Source organism: Hermetia illucens, chromosome 1 (assembly GCF_905115235.1).
Source record: "Hermetia illucens chromosome 1, iHerIll2.2.curated.20191125, whole genome shotgun sequence".
Classification (NCBI taxonomy): domain Eukaryota; kingdom Metazoa; phylum Arthropoda; class Insecta; order Diptera; family Stratiomyidae; genus Hermetia; species Hermetia illucens.
Window position 1 is genome coordinate 47,026,361 of NC_051849.1, and position 22,378 is coordinate 47,048,738.

At 41.1% G+C, this 22,378-nt stretch overlaps 2 protein-coding genes across 3 annotated transcripts in view; one reads left to right on the forward strand and one right to left on the reverse strand.

Moving 5' to 3' along the window:
• Positions 1 to 22,378, reverse strand: part of LOC119661755 (protein gone early) — a 345,874-nt gene that overhangs the window by 86,427 nt on the left and 237,069 nt on the right. The window lies entirely within an intron of this gene.
• LOC119661762 lies at positions 15,963 to 17,407 on the forward strand. The gene is made up of 3 exons (XM_038071232.1): positions 15,963 to 16,314; positions 16,369 to 16,933; positions 17,160 to 17,407. The coding sequence occupies exons 1-3, from the start codon at positions 16,300 to 16,302 to the stop codon at positions 17,333 to 17,335; spliced, it is 756 nt and encodes a 251-aa protein (XP_037927160.1). The 5' UTR covers positions 15,963 to 16,299; the 3' UTR covers positions 17,336 to 17,407.

Genomic DNA, 22,378 nt, shown 5'->3' on the forward strand with positions numbered 1-22,378 from the left:
GTAGCAAGAAAAGAAAAATATGTCTTACATGTTTGTATTACCTAAATTTTGCGGAGTCAAAAAGGACGTTCTTTAAAAATTGATTTGAATGAGAACCCTTCCCCCTTTTAATGAAAACTCTTTCTAATTGTAAGCCCCCCAGATTTGTGTGAGTTATGATATCTATGAGCTATGCTTTTGGTCGACTAAAAATTATCACCCCAGCAGGTTGGTCCCTGAATTAAAAAACTCATTATTTTCCGAGATAATATAAGCTTTTTTGCTCCCTTAAGGGCAAAGAGGGCAAGAGGGAGAATTTTTGAGTATGGAAGATCAAAATATGCCCTGTGAGTTAGGGTTTAAGGATACACTCACAGTCTTCCCTACTTGTCGAAAGAGGACAATAAAATTGATAGAAATTTATAGGTAAGCAACCTGCACATTTTGAAACTTTATTGCTACCAAAATGTTAACAATGCCTAGATTAGGGACTGATTTCACGGCTATGACCTTTGCCTATTGAAAACGGACTATGATTGGCTTCTGGAATGTTCGCTCCTCGACAACGGCAGCGAGGGGCCTCAGAATGCGAGCTTTCTCGAACTTGAGCGGGAATTTCAACGTTATAAGCTGGACATTCTGGGCCTAAGTGAAGTAAGATGCTGAAAGTCTACAGAGTACTCCTCTTCTCCTGCAGCAATATTATTTTGTACTCTGGAAAGCCAAGTGGTAGCAGAAGTGAATCCGGTGTCGGGTTATTTCTGACGGCTATCGTAAGGCGCGCTATATTGACCTGGGAACCAGCACTGACCGACTTCTGACTGCAAGATTCTCAGGTTAAGGAGTATCACAATTGTACAGTGTTATGCATCAACGGTGACTTCCGATATAGTGGAGAAAGATACTTTTTGCAAGCAATTACATGTAGTTCAGGGGAGGCTTCCTGTAGGTGACATTGTGATCATAGTGGGTGATCTCAATGCCAAGGTTTCCTCTGACACCACCTACATGATATGTTTTATGGGGAAACATGGTCTTGGCGACCGAATTGATAATGGTGGAAGGTTTGTGAATTTCTGCAATTTCCACTGCCTCGTCATTGGTGGCACATTTTTGAGCACAGAGACTGCCATAGGTCAGTTGGGTTTCAAATGACCGACACCGTACGAGCAATCAGATCAGCAGTAGATTTAGGAGAGCAGAAGTTGGGAAGAGGAATCATTTCGACCATCAATGGAAGAAGGCGATGATCGCCAAGGTACCAAAGAAGGAGACCCATTTTGAGTGTGACAATTGGAGGGTATCTGCGTGCTTTCTGCCGTTGTAAAGATAATAGCTAAAATAATTCTGGAACGCATAACAGAACATCTCCAAAACTTGGTAGACAGAGAGCACACTAATTTTCGTTCTGATCTTTCTGCATTTACTACATAAACACCCTACGGATCATTTTGGAACAGTGTGCAGCTTTCAACAGTATGTACAGTATTTGGATTGCTCTATGCGAGGGAGGGAGGGCGTTCCGAAGAAACTAATAGTTATTATCAGAACGATATATTATGGGGCAAAATGTCACGTGCCGCACCGAGGTAAAATATCGGAGGATTATAAGGTGCAAATCGGAGTTCGTCAGATTATATCCAGTCGCTGATATTATTTCTTCTTGTTATCGATGACGTTCTCACGCTGCCTAGTCTGGGGGACGTAAAGGATTCCGTGGAAGATGACATCTTTTTTCAAAACCCCAAATACGCTGATGACCGTCTGTTTGCTCTCTCAACAGGTCATGGGCCTTGACCAAATGGCACTGGTTTTGAAAAGAGAGGCAAGTAAGGTCGGTACCAACAAAGCCAAGGTTCTTAATCTGACGGGTCATCGCCCTCTGTCTACCTGCATTAATGGGCACCTAAATGGATATTGCCTGATGCCTTGCCCTCTAAAAACCTGGGAATGCGGTTATTTCAACACCAAGATCAAGTTGAGACTGTTCTGTGCTAGTGGTCTTTCTGTGTTGCTATATGGGACTAGCCCATGAAAAGTGAGCCTAACTGTTACTCAAGCCTTCGTCAACATCAATCTGTGTTGTATCATCGGTGTGCGTCTTGATGAGATCTCAAAGAACTTAATCGGCGTACAGGCTTGGCACTCGTACGCACTGTGATCGGAACACAGAAATGCGAGTGCATAGGTCCCACATTAAGGAGGAGCGACAATTGTATGTATGAATCCACTCCCCCTGGTGACCGATGCACTATATCCTAACAAGGGGTAAACGGCAACCATATATAAGATTAAAAGGAAGAAGTCCCGATACTGAAGATATTGATGAAAGGAAGATGTTTATTGGGGCGAAGCTTGATAAGAAATTAACTTTTCGAGTTTTGAAGTTTTACAGATATTCAATGGAATGTATGAAACTAGGAAAAGAAAAAAAAACATCATCATTTTCTGTAATTTTCTTTTTTTTTTGAAAGCAAATTGTAATTGAGCAGATATCTTGGTATTGGTGGTGGGCACGCATAGAAAATGACACACACTTATCATTGGACTTATACGTGCTAAAGTGTGGGCACACAAGCCATCCACCTAAAAATAAACAGGGCAATATAAAATAGATGAAGAAAAGGGAGGCCTTGGTTGATTGGTGGTTGCCATAAACCCCTATTATGGCAAAGCACTTTAACCACATCTACGCTCCACTGCAATTGATTCCTGGAAATATGCTTCAGCTGCTTGCACGATTTTTGGAGGAGCTTGCACTCGTCTTGCACTATCTTTCCCTATATAGTTCTAGGACAACCCATTCGTCGGCAATTTTCAAATAATGGGTCCCATTGCATGACATAGCCCGTGGAGTTGCACTCGTTCCTTAATATGTGACCATCTATTGTCACTTCCACCTTCTGATCAACACGTCCAGGGAATGACATGAATTGATAAATGCTTGCTAATGACGAGTGCCCTTTTTCGGAATCTTCACTATTATTACCTTCTTCCAATCATTAGGAATGATTTCCGGTCCCCAGCATTTACATACAAAAGAGTGGAAACAACAACTCTGCAGAGATTGAAGGAGCCGCCCTGAAAAGCTGCTCAGGAAGAGCATCAGGACCGGTTGCGTGGGTGGTAGTCATAATTCAGTTTGTTTGAGAAGCAATTCGGTGGCTTACTATATCATCTATGATATGTGAAGTGCCCCTGACAGCTCTTCAGACTAGAGCTAACCGTTAACGTCCATCGCAGGATCATCGAAAGAACAATGAATATATGCGAACTCTTTCGCAGTGCGGTATTCGGTCGCGAAATTCTTGCCATTTGCGGCTGCGTCTACTTCACTCGCCAACGTAATCGTGGAATGTATTTTGCACATTACGCTGAACTACTAGTACTTCTTTATTGTAACGGTGATGTATCTCTAGCTGTGATCTGTAACAAAGAAAGCCAACATGTTGATAGACTGCGATGCCAATGCAAGGCATATGCCTTGGGGCAGCTCAGAAATCAACGAAAAAGGTAAATCATTCTTTGCTTTTATTATTAACATAAATCTATCGGTGTGTAACAGAGACAATAAACAAACCTTCTATTTTCGAAGCCTGGAGAACTGTAACGGTTGGGAGGAGGTCCTTGATATCACTGTACTAACCGACAATGGGATTCTTAGAGTGGAAAATTATAGAGTGTCTGACCAGAGATCCTTCTCAGATCGCAGTTGGATACTTTTCAGTCTAGATCTTACCGCACAGGTCTCCAAATCTTTCAGAGGACCCATAGGGATCGACTGGAAGAAGTTTAATCAAGTTATCAAGAACAAACTCTCCGGTGCGCAAATTTTTATGGTTGGCACGACAACCAAACTGAAGTCAAAGGTGGGAGCTCTGGAAAAGCCATTCGAAACTGCCTTTAAAGTCTCGTGCCCTGCTAACTTCAGCAAAATGGCATTACCACCCTTGTTGAAGTGGATATCTCTCCAGCCTCAGGAAACTAAGTAGGAGGATTTACAACGTCTGCTACAGGCATAATTATTAGCAGCTATACAATGACTGTTTAAAAAAGTGGGGCATCAAGAATTCCGATAGGCTGTCCTGGTTGGATTATTGTCAGAACACTGAAAGTACCAGCAAATTTGCGAGGCTTTATTCAATGGACATAGGAGCTCATTCTTTTTAATGTTCTGTCATACCCATTTTTCTGGGAAACGGTTAAAGCGATTGACACCCAATTTGGTGAAAAGGTTGGAAGTGTGAACACTCATGCATACAGCGAGTTACATAATTCTACGTTGAATTTTAGCGAGAGCTCCAAACATACAAAAGGAAGTTGTACAGTTTTTTCACCAAATATCATGTGGGATATTAAATGAAAGTTCTCGGTTAGTACTTTCCGAAGCCGGTCTCAGTTTTGGCATTTGTTGGTGGATGGTACGGGGGGTCAAAATGGATCGTTTATTTCACGCGCTCATTCTGAGAAATTACCCAAACGAAAAATCTGAAAAAGTCATAAAGCTGCCACTATATGATGCCTAGGCTCCGAAATAGCTTCCATACTGATATCTATTTAAATAAAGTTAGTAATATTATTATCATTTTTAGTAACTGACTGCAACACCGCGCCCTTAAGTTCATCCTAGAATACGAATATAGGCAATAATGCAGAGCATGATCCTACCAAGTTTGGTAGAAATCGCACTATTACTAACAAAGTTATAATAGGTCAATATCACGCGATAGTTGATATTCTCGCATGATATATGCATATATTACATGCTAGATACTAATGGGACAAATATCCCCTTCAATATTTTTATAAAAGAAATATACAAAATCTTTCATACCTGAAGCGTCCAGCTTCCGGTTTTCCGATTTCCTTAAGAAATAGGAAGGTTCCTGAACATAACCTTGTGGCGAAACCTTGAACTGCGGGTTCAGATATATTTCTCCGCCAGCGAGGAGTTTCTTGATAATATTCATGCTTGGAATCAAAATAATCCAGTCTGATCTAGGAGGTAGTCACTTGACCATAGCTGTGGGCAGAAACACACCATAGTGTGGCGCCATCTCTCCGGTGCTTTGGTTGACAGTGGTGGCAGAGTGGAAGACTGCCGACTGGAAACTTGTCATTGACCGACAGCCAAACAGCCTTGACCTTAGCGGCGACGTCTTCCAGGCTGGCGGGGTAGTGCAAAAATGCACTGAACGCGCTCAAGGTTACCCTCCTGTGGGTTCCCGGCCACGAGGACATAGAGGGGATTGAGCGGGCTGATGGACTGGCCAGGCGGGGCTCTGTTCTTGGCGGTCCTATGGTGGGCATATTCTGAATCCGCTGGCGACTACCAGGTGTGTTATCTAAGCAAGTCTCAGGCACTTTCTTTGCTTTAGCTAAGCCGGGCTACGGATACTAGGTAAAAAGTTCCTTGGGACCTCGAAGAGATCTCTAGCTGCAGGGTTGGAGAGCTATTTTCCTTTGTGAATGCTAGGGGTTGATTCTGAAGATCTGAGCCGGTTAGACGCTGCCTCCTTGTTCTTACCACAGCATTTATGGTCTTCGGAGCTTGTGGTTTCAAAACGACCCGGTACCCAGATAATTGGGCTCCTCGGAGCGGCCACTGATACTTACCTACCTATCTACCCTTTACCCAATTTTGTGAAATTGCATATATGCGAAAGACAGATTGGCAGGCGAAGGGTAAGGCGAACTGCTGAGCCTACTTAATATTCCAAGATCCTCTGAAAGAACACTCATTAGAGGAAGTTCTTAAATGGATATGAACATTCATCAGAAGGAATTAGAACGCTTAATTTGACCATCGTCCTTGTAGCCACAGCGGCGAACCTAATTATAACCTAACAAACAGAATTAATTAGCTGAGCTTAAACTCTCACTGCATAGGACGAAGTGAAGGTTTTAAAATATCCTGCATTAGGTTGTATTTTATGCATACGGTATTCAGATCGATGTTATGTATGCGCATTACCATAAACATGTGTACTAACAGTACTATTATATAAATGTACTATATGCTATTGTTGCACAACTTTCAAAAGATTATTAGCCAAAGGCCGGAATTATTGTCCACAAACGGTTACCTGCATTGCCGCACAAGTGGTCAGAGTGCACCTGATACGAGCATGTAGTATGTTGCAGCACTTAATCATGCAGTTGCATCTTCTGGAAAGGCTCAAGAAAAATGTTAATAGGTAAAAAGTTGCGGATCAGTAGATTCTCGCTGGCTGCAATACTTCTTATGCGAGAGCCCGATTTGTGTTAAGGAGATCGACTATAATTCTTGCAATATCTATTTAAGGTGCTCAGCGATTTGTCCAGCGGCTGAACTTAATGTCATCTTCCTTTCACTTGGCATTAACGCTACGATGGTGCAGATGCGTACGAATGCAAGATGGAAACTGACAATTAGTTGCATTCGGCTGAACTAATTACGGACCCAATGTAGAATCTAATTGAATCAATTTGATTCAAGTGAGGACGGTTATTATCTGGATGTGGTTTCACGGAGATGTCATCATTAGATTTTAGGTTCAGAAAAAAATTAAAAAGTATCTAAAGGAATATATGTACTTTATATGGTTATAAAATAACGCTTTGATTGACACTTTCCGTACATTGTGGACTTGAAGGGAAATACATGGAATTTCTATAAGTAGCGATGATTTTTTATGAAGGACAATTTACGCTCTAAGTCTGGTGACACACTCTTACATGTGTAATATTTAGATACTTCTTAAATTTATTGCTCATTGAATCAGAGGTACTACTCTGCATTATTTATTAATCTTTTTGAAGACAGAGAGCGATCTGATAGTATAGTAGGTAAGGAAAGTTCTATATGGTCTGCTGCAAAAAAGATATGAAACTCTTTCGCAATTTATGAAGATTGTATTCATTATCTAATCTGTTTCGCTTCCATTATCTATTATAAGAACAAAGGATGTGAGGACAGGGAATATCCATTCACGTATATTCATTCCGTCACAGCAGATTTAGATTCTGTGGAAAAAGAGGCGGATCTGCAATTTATTCACCATCGAAACATAAAGATCCTATCATCGACGATTTGTATCAGTTTTTTTCAGTTTATTAATTTATTGTGTATGCGTCGACTTTTAGTCTAGAGCACACTTTCGGCGTTAGATCATTGAACTTGGTGTCATGCACGGAGCCGTTGACTTCTTACCTCAACAGGTTATCATAAATTATCGTAAAGTTCCTGCTTTTGACTTGCTGTTGCCATCCGGTTTGCTGAAGTACTCCTTTATAGGATGAATGGAGAAGCAGATTCGCTTGGCCAATTTTGTCAATGTAAGGTTTCAATGGTTGTGTTGTATTTGTCACTGACGGGCGTCATTCAGATAAAAAGATTTACTAATGCTGATGTTGGAAACAGGCGCCCTAGTATGCTCACGTGATTATTGAATGGATTGATAAAAAATGTTATATAGTTAACCACAAATTTCTAATAATTTCGTGGCAACCAGAAGGGTGAAATATCGATTAATATTTCCCAATAAATGGTAGACTTAACCGAAAATAAGTCAGTATTTGCTTGGCATACCTGAAATCAACTTCAAAATCCTCAAGCTCAATTTTATGAAATGTAGTAATATACACTCCTTTTTTACAAATTTTTTAACTAAAGATTTTTGGGCCTTTTAATTCCAAACAAATTTGATGAGCAACTTAATTGATTATTTCAAAATTTCTTATGTGCCTAAAATATTTTAATTTGATTCACACTTTATTAAATTACTGCAGAAAATGCTGATTTTTGCTTTTTTCGGGGGCTATAATTACCTCATTTTAATAATGTGGAATTATTTGCCAGAAATTAAAGGCTATAGTTTAATAATGAGTTTTTTTTAATCAGATTGAGAATTTGATTTGGTAAACTGAAAACAAGGTTGATACGTCCTAACTTGTCATTAGTTTGCTCGCAAGCCGTGACAATTGCATTTTGTAGTTCAACAATTGTCTCGAACTACTTGTTCTTCATATGTTTTCCACAGAAAAGGTGTCAGGATAAAAAGAGGGGATTACCTGAGCTTGTTATAGACGGAGAACTGGTTACATAAAAATTTACATGATTCGATGCACGAAAAATTTTAACTGGATCAGTTTTGTTTTTGTTTTTAAAATCATTTTTATTTTTAAGAAATAGGTAAAAATAGTATATAGATTGGGAAAATGAACAATAAAAAACAATCTTTTAAAATAACAAAAATAACTTAAATCTAATGGCCACTGTGGGCTCTCAAAGTTTTCGAATAACAATTTACAGGCAGAGAAGAGAAACAGTAAGAAATAAAAATCTAAGTGGCAAATAAAGAAATATAAAAGTAATAATAAATATTTGATCGCTTCAAAAGATACTTTTAACTTAAATTATTGTTCTTAAAACTATCATAATTATATATTTTATATTATACATTTTTTCTTTTTTTTACAATAACATCCACACAAAAAAAAACAAAGAATAATAACGTATTTATTTACAAGTTACAACTGGAGACAAAATCAGCACCCGTTCAATATGTACATATTTACAAAGCCCCACCAAGAAACAAATGGCAGAACTGTGCACGGCCACCGCTAACCGGCATCCCACAGCCACCAGTACCAAGATTTCTCTTTTTCATCCCGCTTAATATCAATTGCTCTCGCTCTGGAGTATCTCCAGTCGCATCCCGGAGCCCCCACTGTCAAATTCGGGGGGGATTCTATCCTTTTGTCCGTGGCCCGTCTATGTATATGATACATAACCGGATCACCGGCAGAATCGGGAGGAATGAAGCCTGTCGTGAGAGTTTTCTCGAAATACCCATCATTTGGGTAGAACGTAATTTTGGCACACCATGCACATCTTCCACCTAGCCTTCTGACAATATCTGACCTATATTTGTGGGTCTTCAATCCATATGTATGCATAAATTCAGCCGTGCAAGAGTTAGTTCATCTCTGATCAAAATTTGACTGGCTTGATTGCCCGCCCACGCCTTAGTCTTCCAGTAGGCCTTCTGACTGCCCGGCGGTTGCTTCGCTGACAACATTCCAAACAGTTCCAGTTAAAATTTTTCGTGCAAATAATGATTGCTTCAGAACACTAAAATACTCACCATTCTCTCACTTTCAACCCCCCGCGCTCTACACCCTTCCAACGAATGTCAAAACTAAGATCGGCTTTGAAAAGTACTAATCGAGACCTTTAATTTGATACCCCACATGACTATATTTGATGAAAAAAAATTTTACACCCCCTTTTGCATGTATGGGGACCCCCCTTAAATTCGACGTAAAAGGATGTAATTCACTGTATGCGTGAGCGTTCACAGTTCCCACTTTTCTACCAAATTTGGTGTCAATCGCTATAACCGTCTCCGAGAAAAATGCGTGTGACGGACAGACCGACAGACATACAGACATAATAAGGTTTTGTATTTGCACAAAACCTTAATTAGCACTATAAAAATTTCGCTTGGAAAAATATGCAAATTTTTGTTTTAAGGAGGCGTGATTGGTCCGAATTTTGTTCTTGTTTTTAATGATGGGTTTCAGTAACGAATACTTCTGAAAATATATTTTAAATAATATAAAATTCGAATTCGGTTTTAAAAATGAATAGCCCTATATAGAGTGAGGCGCGTCAAGGCCGAATTGTGTATTGAGTGTATTTTTCTTACTCCTTACATCGTATCTTCCTTTTTAAAACATCCGCTTTTTTCTCTTATGCTTAACTTCTTCCTCAGCCTTTGTCCAGTTCAGAAGTCGGGTCGCCTTGATCGGGTTCATCATTTTGTTCTGTCAAAGGTCTGATCTGGAGGCAGTTGGGGGGCTTCCACAACCCATTGTTGCTTCGGCCGTGGTTTCGGCGTTTCTCATCGGCTTCGGGGTTCAAACCAATCTTAGCAAGTGAATTATCGTTAGCGCGAATAACGTGAGTATATTATCGAACACGCTTCCCTCGTAAATTTTCCATGATCGGCGATCAAAGCCACTTGACAAACTCAACATCGTCGTCTTTTTCTTCCCTTCAAGATGCCGTTCATTTTCTTTTGTAGTCTACCAACACTCAGAACCATAGAGTATATTTTCGACTTGAAATATTCGTCATAAAGGACGTCAATTGTGGGATGACATTTCAGAACAAAAGGGAATGGTGAGAGGGCGCTTTCTTGATGAACACCGACAGAGACATAAAGCGATTTTGATATGTTCGCGACACTTCACACTTTACTTTACCGATACTAGGCGTTGCCGCAGATCCAGAAATAAAATGCAGAGAGGGCGATGCATCTCATGACGTTTTTCCGTGAGTAACTGCGCAATGTATATTGCATCAGTAGATCCGCAGTTATTAATAACCGCGGTTTTATTCACGGTTGTTGTCGAAAATCGGACAGTAAATTGAACATTTTGCTAGACCACCTTTCTTTTTCCATATTGGAACGGTCGTGCTTTCTTCCTAGTCAGATGGTAGTCTGCCCTCTTGAATAACTCGATTGAACTCACTGGGCTACAATGTTGGGTCCCAGGTTTTCGCTTTCTAGAGCTCAGGTGTAATGTCATCAGGTCCCGTCATTAATGCAACAGAAAGGCTCGATATACCGTGTGCGTTGGTGCTCTCACCCTCCCGATTGTTTGATTTATCGTAAAGATCTATATAATGGATCACTCGGGTGACAGCGATCGCTTTTTTTTTGGTTTGCCATTGAAATTTTTGTAATTTTTGCAATTAGCTAGCGTTTTATTGTCGATAGAAGCGTTCTTTTTCACGAACCTTCCTTTGGACATCATAATTACAAAAGTAGGTATCTTGTTTGGTGAACCGTTTACCAGGCTTGGTAATCCCGACGGTGGCATAGGAACGCGTCTTTACCTTGGTTTCACGATTTTGCGAAAATGGTTGATAATTGCGTAGATGGGACATTTTTTCTCATGAAATCATCACCATTTAGTATACGGCGGGCCTGCGCATTACTCACGTTTTTTGTCGGTGGCTTGATTCGCAAGAGCTACTAACGGCGGATGTTGAGGTGCGATGGTCTCATAGGGAACGGCGTTGCAATCAGTTACGGTGATAAAATGTTGGCGTTTTATGAGGATACAGTCGATTTCCATTTTACTTTGTCTACTATAAAATGTAGGAAGAAGAGAGAATCGTTTGATGAAACATGTATGGATAAATAAAAGGTTATGAATGTCTCCAAAATGGGCTATACGTTCGGCATGCTAATTACATTCTCCAAACTGTTTTCCTCCATGACACTTGTTGCCGTCTGGCTTTTCATCTATATGACCATTAAGGTCGCCTGCAATGACGGTATAGTCATCAGCAGGCACGTTACAGGTCTTTGCATCGAAGACTGACTAGGTTGACCCTGACGAATGTGCAAGGCCAGATAAAAGCAGCAGGATCACTTTCGAGACCATTCAACATCAACAACTGTCTATGACAAGGGGATGCCTTATCATGCGTCCTCTTTAACCTGGTCCTGTAAAGTGATCCGCGATGCAGCTGTTAATATGGGAGGTACGATCCTCTTCAAGTTCACCCATGCTGAGGATATTGGCATTAAGAAGAACAACCCGAGATGTACAAACTGGAGGCAATATGAAGAACCAACAACACCGAATCGCACTGGTCAAACGAGAACAATAAAGGTATTAAACTACAACTTTGAGGCCGTTGATAGGTTCATCTATCTAGGGTCCAAAATCACAACCGATAACAGTTACGATGATGGAGTCGGTGCACGGTTGTTGCCAACCAACAGAGCCTATTTCAGCTGACAAAAACTGTTTCGTTCGAAATGTCCCACCATCTTGTCAGTTCTCTCGTATTCCTCGGAGACCTGGGTTCTAAGTAAGAAATACTACGAACTATTGGCCACGTTCAAGAGAATTTTTGATGGACCTTGGCGCAACACTGGGATGTCTGGAGTTTGTAACTAAGGCAGGCCTAGATCAGATACCAGTTGTTGCGCCGTTGATGATGATGTTGTTGTAAAAGATTCTCTGTTAACCAGTCCTCCCTTTTAACGCTGCCACAAGGATTATTCAAAGGTCGTCTGGTTGATTCTCGAGCTCATTGGGAACTGCCTCGTGCAGCAGAGTAAGTCTATTCAAAACTCTCTAAAGGTGTGCAATTGAGGTTTTATTGCCTAGGGAGCTGAAGCTTATTGCCGTCATTGTATTATAGTTTCCAAGCAATAAGCGGACTAAATTTTAAGAAACAGTAACCTGTCAGTGACAGTTCATTTTGTTCCCGCCAGTATCTAATCAACTCTAGCGTCTTTGAAGTACAGGCCAGATCGATTGGTTTTTGCGTTTGAAAAGGCCTATTTTTCCCTTACGCATTAACCTGGTGTTGTAAGATTATCTATTGTATGATGATCGTAACTACTTCCTAGGTGCAGGATTGTTTCAACACGGTTGCTTCTAATAACTTTGATAGTACACAGACTCTCGATCTTGTGGGTCTTTCATTGCAAAAGATCTTCGCCTTTTTAATTGATCCAATTCCCCAGATTTTGTTAAACCCAATCCACGGCTCTATTATCAGAAAGATGCAAGGGTAGTTTGCCAACCTGCCTGCCAGGAAAAAGGAATAGACTTTTACATGACGCCGGTAGATTTGACTAGCTTTTATGTATGTTATGTGTAGATATATCGATAGTATCTGTGCATCAAAAAGTTTGCCAAGTCTCACCAGAATTAGCAGTTTGTTTCCAGGCTATCTCGGAGTACCTTCTGCTGCCGTTGACTAGGAGTATTCCCAGACTTACTGTGCTTTATCCCCATGGAACCGCGCATCAACAGCTTTCCTCTCTTTCGCCTTTTCTGGTAGATTGGGAAAACGAGTTCTCTCCTTTGTGGTTGTAGTTTCTTCCTGTTGTGGCTTTTTCTTTAGTTTCCTGGAAGAATTAAACAAAAATGCCATGGACAATCTGGCCGTTGTCGGGTTTACAGTTTTTGCCATTATGTGAGTTGCTGTACTCTTCTTCCTGGCCTAGAGACAAGTCTTCCACAGGTTTTTTCTTGGGATAACGATTGTTTGGCTGGTGTGCCCTCCAAAATCCGTGCGTTGACTTGTTTGCACAGAACTGGCAGTTAGGCATTGAGACTTTTAGGAGATTTTACCAGGGAAGAGGATGAAGTAACGAAGGGTAGAACAATAGCAAGCAATGTGGTCGATGTTTTTTCGTTATGTTTAAATTGATATTTATTGGGTAATAGTCCCGATAAGAGCAGCTTTTCCTTAAGTTGAAGATGACGAGAACCGTGCTAAATTCAGACATATATTGTGCAAACAGATAAATGATTTAACTAACATTAAAGCTGGCAAGAACTATTTGGAGTTAGTGTTTGTAAAGGAACAGATTTAACCATCCAAGAATTCGTTCGGTTATGCAGTTGATTTTAACATCCATGGTTCCATGGCAATGCGCTGATTATACCATTCATTGAACAATTTTGAATGTCAAGGTGGGATCCCTTCGATGTGGAGCGGAAACATATTCAATGACAATACTGAAATCTTTGGAGATTTTAGGAGGAGATTCCAGTTATCAATGGCGCCAAATTATTCAGGTACAAAATTTGATTGATCAATTCCTTCGTCATTTTTCCGATGGTATCATTGAATTAGGAGTCAATTTGGAAACGCAGGAATCTGAACAAACCAAGTGGAGGCTACTGTGTACCAGCAATCTAACTGACCATCGATACCGCATTGAGTTTCCAGTTTTCGTTAATCATTCTCAATGATGGGCCCTTAGGATATTCTAAACTAGTACAAATTCCAATAGACTGGGGATAGTCGATTGGGTAGAAGTACAGTATTATTTGCTTTCTCAAGGTTGTTGAACGGTAGGTCCTTTTGAAGGTTTTGCGTAAAACAAAGCTTATTAAAATTGATTCACTGTCTGTCTGTCTGTCTATCTGTCTGTCATACATACTTTTCTCCAAAACAGCTGAACAGATCCGAACGAAATTTGGTGGATAGATGGGAACTATGAAATCCCACGCATACAGCGAGTGACATAAATTTAGGTGGAGTTTAAAGGGAGGTTTTCCATACATGGATAGGGGGGATTTAACCGCATATAGTCGTGTAGGGTATCAAATGAAAGGTCTCAATTAGTACTTTCCGAAATTGACATTTTGGCGTGAATTGTGTGAAAGAGCGCGAGTAAGGAGTCAAAATGTACGCACACAAGTGAGACAGGACTCAGTTTCGGAAACTACCCAACCCAAAAATCCGAAAATAAATCAGGATGATGCGCTTAGATGAAATCTAGGCTTCAAAATATGTCCCATTTCGATATCTGCTCAAATAAACTTACTAATAGTATATTACCAACTTTTACAAATTGACTGAAAAACTCCCCTTAAGTTCATCCTAGCAGTACTAAATTTTACACCGACATAGAGGACTGTCTTGTAAATACACACGCCACATCTTATAGAATCCGGCTATTAGTGTCAAAGTTATAGCAATTCAAACTTATCAATTTCCTGCGTCATAATTAACGAGAATAATTGACATTCGAATGAAATATTAAAATTCCATTCATGGAGAATCTACTTTGCCCTAGCCTTTTTTAAGGTTTTGTGTGAAACAAAACCTTATTAAAATCGAGTTAGTGTCCGTCTGTCTGTCTGTCTGTATGTCTGTCACACCCGATTTATTCGGAAACGGCTAGACCCATTATCACGAAAACCGGTGAGAGTATGTGATCTGCCGTTCCCTTTACATGCAGCAACTGGCGCCATTTTGTGCTAAGTTTAAGGGGGGCTCCCCATACATGTGAATAGAGGGTGCAACCTTTTTTTCACAGAATGTGACCATGTGGGGTATCAAACGAAAGGGCTCAATTAGTACTTTTTGAAACTGGTTCTATATTGGACATCGGATGAAACATAGTGGAGTGAGGGTTCAAAATATGACCATTAAAAAGTGTAACAGGTCTCGTTCTCAGAACCTATCCAAGCAAAAAATCTGAAAAAAATCAGTGTTGCGTTCCGTTGTTTCGGCCGGCCTTTTGGTCGGTTACTATTAACTTCGATGTTCAGAGCAATCTTGGTAAGTGAATTAACGCGAATTACGTGATCATACCATGGAAGACGCCTTCCTCGGAGTTTCTTCACGATTAGTGGAACCCCATATCGATCGCGGATATACTCATTTCGGATGTAATTAAAACGTGTCACGCCACCAGTCCAATGCAACATCTTCGTCTCCATTACCGCAAGAGGCCGTTCATTGTCTTTTATAGTCGACCAACACACAACTGTAGAGAGCGGCAGACGGACGACATTGCGGTAAATTCTAGTTTTGAGACGTTCGCTCATACGTCGACCACAAAGAACACCACTTGTGGAATGTCACTTCATCCAGGTCGCATTACTGTGTGAAACAATTTCATTACGCAGTTCTCCATTGGTTAATAGCATTGACCCGAGATATTTGATTCGCTCAGTTCTGGGCAGGTTATTGCAGCTGACAGCGCTGAGCAATATAAATATCTCAAGTCAGTGCTATCAGCTAACGGTGAACTGCGGTATGCTCCTTACAAAGGGAAACACAAAACCTTTTATTCGTGAAGCGTCAAGCTTCCGGTTTCCCAACAGGTTTTATTTACAACGCGGAGGAGTTGAAAATAGGTGCGAAATGTTTGTTGTTTCTAAGAGCCCTCTCTCTGCTTTGAAAATGTTGCACCAAAAGGCAGGAATTTCTTAGTGCCTTAAATAAATAAGTATTTCCGTTGCATTATGGACGATTACTAGAAGAGAAATAAATGCATAGAATCTATTTTAAAGTTTCATGTTAGTTTCCATATCTTACTCATGACTATTATCATTTTTATAGTAGGCTAATAGACCCTGTGATTATCTTTTGTTATAATGGTCCTCACCAACATCAGCCAAAAATCAATTAAACTAATAATTTGCTTCTAGATAGTAATTGTAATTTTCTCATATGCTTCAACTTTAATTTCCCCACGTGGATTTATTTTTTGGAGGTAAGGTTACCGCAGAATAGTCGGGAGAATAGTATGTGGGTACAAATGGGAAAAGTTCAAGCTGAGTTCACCGAGCCTCAAGTAAAAATTGTTACCTTATGCAATGGGTATTTCTTGGAGTTATGGTTTATCTAATTTAATAACAATCCAAGCTAACTAATAAACAGTGAGGAAGGCCAAATCACTTAAACGGGCTAATAAATTTCTAACATATAAAAGTCTGCACGAAACGAATTTTCTCTTTAGTTCAGATAAATTACTTTCGGTATTACATGGGCTCAGCATGAAATGTAGTTCGGTAAATTATTTTTCGTTATTGATTTTTTTGCTATATTGAAAAGTGAAATTACAGATTTTCGTACTTCTGGTCAGCTTCTCGTCTGCATTATTTACCAGTGAACAGTTTTATCAGCAGAGCTCCAATAATCACCAAATAAGGATACCAGATATATTCCAGTCGCCATCCTTTTTCAGCGAACACTTTACAGATTTTGAACAGCTCAAACCTTTCCTCAAAAGTTCTGGTCATCGCGAGGAATTAGCGGACAGTGCTTCGGAAAGTAGTGAATTGATGCCAGTTAAAGTTGTAAAGAACTTTTACTTTCACGTGGCTCCTGATGACTATGAACCGGTTCAACCGATTACTCAGAAGGTGACATCAGTGCCAAGAGTACAAAGTTACAAAGTGATATTTATTAAAGCACCTGTCGAGCAAAGGAAAACTACCAATGCCGACGTAGTTAATGCAAAACGTGACCATAAAACAGTTGTTTATGTATTGCTTGAAAAGCCTGAAGTTATTGAAATCGAAAAGGTTTCGTCGCAACCTGATCCGAGGGAGTTTTTGACACCTGATATTCTTTTCACAAATCACAAAATCAATGATGAGGCGGAAAATATACGGGAAAGAATTACAGGTAAATTTACATTTTAATGGCTTTTCGAATGCCGAGCCGATGGGTATTTCAATACTTTTGGAGCCACTTTCAGTTTCAACAGTTTTCAGTCATATTTTTCAAATTTAAGTAGGACCATTTCTGCAACTATTTGTATATGGAAACTCATGTCTGAGCCACGATACCTACAAAATCTAGCTATTATTTCGAGAGAACGTTAACCAACAGATTACATTTCTGTTTTCAGCTCATTATGGTTCCTTGCAACAATCTAACAATGCTTACAATGTGGAATTAGGCCGGAGAATCAATGCTATGGCCGAATATCGTCCTCCCACAGATATCGGGAAAAATAGCAAAAGACGTAAAAAAATATTTAGATCCTTACGATATACAAATACACTCCGGACTGGAGTCAGATAATCAACACTCTAATCTAGACTAATTTGTTGTTTACTACCTTCTAAGTTGTTAAAATATAGCTCTTTAATTTCATGTTATCTGTTTACCTATTAGATACTTGTGTAAAAAGAGATTTTATCTGTTGTGCTGAATATAATCACCATTGAAGCAATTTTTTTCGAAATAACCATTGATCTTGTTCGCGACGGAAGGGGACGAGGTCCAAAGTGATAGCTGGTCACTTTAATGCGTTAAGGCCATTGATTGGGGTAGGAAAGGGACTAATGCAAAGGAACGGTACTTACTAGAAACATTCCACCATTTCGATATAATTCTGACCAACAAAAGTGTTGTAAACACCCTGACATGTAAGTGAGCTGTCTCTCTTCTCGGGTGATGTGTGGCTTTCCAGGGACCAATGCTTTAGTATACCAAGACCGTCAGTGAGTGGTGACCCTGTACGTACGAGGTGACCCTTCTGTTAACAAAACGCTACGGATCTAGATTGAGGACTCGAAAAACATCTCCCCCAATCAAGGGTGTCATGCGAACCATGCCCATTGGATAGTTTGCAGTCGGCGGTAACTGACTGAATTCGAACGGAGCCTTACTGATACCTGGTCGCTTCAGTGAATAAGTTTGACCTTGCGGTACTATGGGGGGCTATCGCACGGCGGACTTCCTAACCCCCATACTCCCATACTAATCAAATGTGCAACATTACAAAAATAAAAAAAACTACAGCAAAACAAGCGGGACCCCGTATCGCACACAAACTGCTTAACTAGGCGGAAGCATTTCTCCGAAATACTGAGAACCAGGTGATCCAAAGTCAACATTGGCATACTGCGAGGAGAACAACCAACAAAGAGCACTGCTCGAAAAGTAGGGACAAGCGAAAGCACGTCTGAGATTAATATTTCAGACGTCAGGAAGGAGACAGGCCTTAGTGGCGCAGGTATCTGCGTTATATGAAGGGAGGCCTGAAACCAGAAGAGGCCTTTCAGAAGGCACAGGACAGACCTAGGCTATCTTTATCGGAGCCAAGAAAACGGGAAGGAGCACCCAGTTAGCCCGGGGAACGCTCCCAAAAAATTCAAACCTGAATCTACGAGGGGGAAAAAACTCGGGTAGGTCAGGGATGAAATATTTCCCCAGCAAATTCTCACTCGTGACAGGAGCAGGAAACTATCGAAGAGTTTGTCGCCAGGCATATGTGCAAGGGATGGGCCGCGAAAATTGTCTTCACCGGGATACGCTATCGACCAGATGGTGGACTGTGTAACGGCGGACACTGTAGAGTAACTTAGAACCATAATTTCTAATTTCAAGGCTGGGAAGAGGCAAAACTGTCAACATCTGCTGGGGATGATATGCCTGGACACGGTGACATTGTTTTTCCTGAAAGTCGCGACCATAGAAACGGAAGATCTCATGGACATCCTTATCGCTCAGAATGAGGATTTTCATACGCGATTATGGAGAGTCTTCAAAAGCAAGGTTGAGGGCAAGAGTAGACTCCTCACAATCGGAGTAGATGACTGATCCCTGGAGGCAATCAAGTGTCGGAGTTGCGATATTAACTATCGATTTAGCAACATACCTGTGCACATGCAGGCAAAAACGGAGGGAAGACACCTGGGAGGAGGCACCGCATGGAAAATTACCGAGGTCCCTGAAGAAATCTTCGAAGCCATAGAGGCCGAAAAAGACTGGAATAGTCGAGAAAGTAGACCTGCTGCAGTGAAGTTCTGGTCAACACGAAACTGAAACTTCGATAGTGGAGAAGATGGCCCAGATAAACCTTCACCAAGCGAAAGCCGCATCTGCGGTAAATGCAATGGCAAGCTCCAAGCAGAACATTGTAATAATGCTGGCTCAGGAGCAACTTTTAAACCATTGAAATCACCCGGAGTAGATGGCATCTTCCCAGCACTAATCCACAGAGGTCTAGAAGTCATCTTAGAGTCTCTTCGTAGGATGATAAGTCACAGCATAGCCCTGGGATACCAATGGCATGGAGGCTGGCAAAGTGGATCCTTTTCACCCTGAATCTTTCGGACTAATTTGCCTGACATCCTTCGTACTCAAAACGGTGGAGAAGGTCATAGACGACCATATTAGAACTAACGTTCTAAAGCGTAATACCCTACATCAGTGTGGACACGCTTGCTGGGTTTGACGGTTGACCTAAACTGCCTTGTATCAGCTTGCGGAAGGACTATGAGATGGCATAGAAACAAAGGAAATATTACTTTGTGCGTTTTTGGATATCGAAGGAGCATTCGACAACACATCGCACACAGAGATACAAGATGCCCTGATCCGCAAGAGAATGAGAAACACTCTGACTTTCTGGATGGAAAAATGTTAGAAAGAGGAGAGAGGCAAATAGGAGCACCGACAGGAACAAATTTTATTGTCATTAATACTATTGAAAGTTGTCCACAGGGTAGAGTACTATCACCGCTTATGAGAAGGATGCTAGTGGACGAACTCCGAGACGAGGTAACAAAAACTGGAATACAGGTCTAGGGTTACGCGGACGTCATTGTTTTAATGTGTAGGGGCAGTAAGTCCTCGGGGGTTTTATGTGAGTATCTGTCATGGAGACTTAATCCCACGGTCTTCTTAAGACACGGATTGATTTTGTGACCACAATTAGAGCCCCGCTGTGACAAGCAACAACGGTACCAGTTTATGCCGAGTCCATGGCTCAACATTCATACTGGTGGATGCAAGACCTACCTGAATCTCTACCGAACTAAGGAGTACGACACCCGTGTTGAAACGCAACACCACGCTGAGGCTCGAAGGTTTCTGTTCGCTTGAACACAACCACAACCCCCATGAAGCTCCCACTAGGGGGCCAACCTCATACAACCGAGCTGAACGCACATACAACAGGAATTCTCCTGAAGTATGTGAGTCCAGGGGCTACCCCGGTTCCCATGGTACTAGTATATCCCTGGTAAGGTTTCGTGACTATTACCCTTTCAGATGAGTCCCCGTGCAGACTTGGGTCTCATCGCCCTAATTAGGCCTTTGGAGCATTCGCCTATTGCATCACGACCGGCAAGTCAATGCGATACAGCGTCTCCCAGTGCCACCACTATGAAGGTTCTCCTTGGCCACTTCGTTTTTGTTCAGCCACCCCGTCTTCCTCCCCTCACCTCTGAACACCAATTTGTACGGACAAATATGAGGATACTCTATGTGATAGAATCCAAACTGGATGAAGGGTTATTAGTGCCTGGAACTGGCGGGACTGCATATAAAGCCAGCCAAAACCACTACAGTACCATTCACTAGGAAACGCAAGCTTGATCACCTGGGAGCCATAAGGTTATATGGCATGGAGGCGAAACGAGAAACAGAGGTCAAATATTTGGAAATTACGCTAGACCAAAAATTACTCTTGAAGACGCATGTCGGAAAAACTTATCGGAAAGCTACAAGCGTTCTGATGACTTGCAGGCCCATAGCAGGAAAAAATGGGGTTGTGCCCCGAAGATACTATTTTGGATATACACTGCAATAGTAAGGCTAATGATTACCTACGGGACCTAATCTGGCCAGAAAGAACTGAACTCAGTACACAAGCCAAGGAGTTACACAAATTCCAAAAACTGGCTTGCATGTGTATCAGTGGGGCAATGAGGACATGCTCAATGGAGGTCCTTCTGGGACTAACCCCTCTCCATTTGAACATACAGACGCAGGCAAGGAGGGTAATCTTGAGGATGGCTGGGAGTATCAGTGAATCGGAGAGCTGTCTAAATCGAAGGAAGATTGATATTATTTCTAGGTGGTACTCCGTATTATTGATACCAAGGGATAATATGACACTTCGATAAGAAGTTTGAAACAAGTTGGAGAAACAAAGCAAGCGTGGTTGTGACAAACGGTTCAAACCAGTAACTGATTACTTGGTACATTGATAGATCCCTTACAGCAGAGGGAGCGGGTGCCGGGGTCATTTGTTGGAGGAAAATTTACTTGGAACCAATGGGTAAGCACACTAGCATATTCGAGGCGGAAATATACCCAATCGACAGCTGTGCCTTGTTTAATCTCCAAAGGAACTACAGGGGACAGAATATTGCTATTCTGACTGACAGCCAAGTAGCGGTGAAGGCAATCCGGTATAACCAGGTGAACTCTAAACTGGCATGGGAATGCCTTGAGAGACTGTATATGCTCGGCCCGTTCATCAAGGCCCGGATACTCTGGGTTCCAGGCCGTGTTGGGTTGGAAGGCAATGAGGCAGCGGGTCAGAACCTTTTTGAGGAATCGGAGACGGGTTCATAGCTACGATATTAAAAAATGAAGAGGAACGGAATGGAGCAGTCCAGGGTGTTTATTGGGAGATACGAACCCAAGTGCCTAAAGGACTGCTTAAACCTCACCAAGAAGTACCTTCGAATCATAGTGGGAATTCTCACTGGTCACTACCGGCTAAACTATCACCTAGGTAAGCTAGGGACATCTACGGACACTGCCTGCAGGTTCTATGCGCAACATAAACATAAAGTAATCTAAAAACTTGCAAAATATCACTACGAAGGGTTGTTGGGATGGCAAATCTTATGGACTTTGAATCGACTAGCAATCGATCGACTTTTTCCAGTCAACGAGAATTGCCAGCTTAGTGGCATAGAGCTTCCACAAAGTCTGTGGAGGTTCTATATATCAAAACCTATAAAAAATCAAACTTTGAAGGAACCATAAATTTCAATGAAAGGTTTTCTGTATGCTAACTTGTTAGGCTTCTTTGTACTCTTTCTTTCACCTAGAAACTACTTCCTTCGATTATATAATATGCAAAAGAACCCCGAAGTTTAACGCTGATTTTTATGAGAAAGTTATCTACGGAATTCCCAGGAGATTCTATTTTATAATATAATTATAAATTCAATTTTCAGGTATCGCTTTAAGACATCTTGCTTGGTTAATTTCAAGCGAAAAAACTTAACCACACCTGCTGGCTTGTAGGACCTCTGAATCATTACTCGCAAGCAAAAACTAAAAAAGTTCTTTGAACTCTGTGGTCTTAATCCTGCA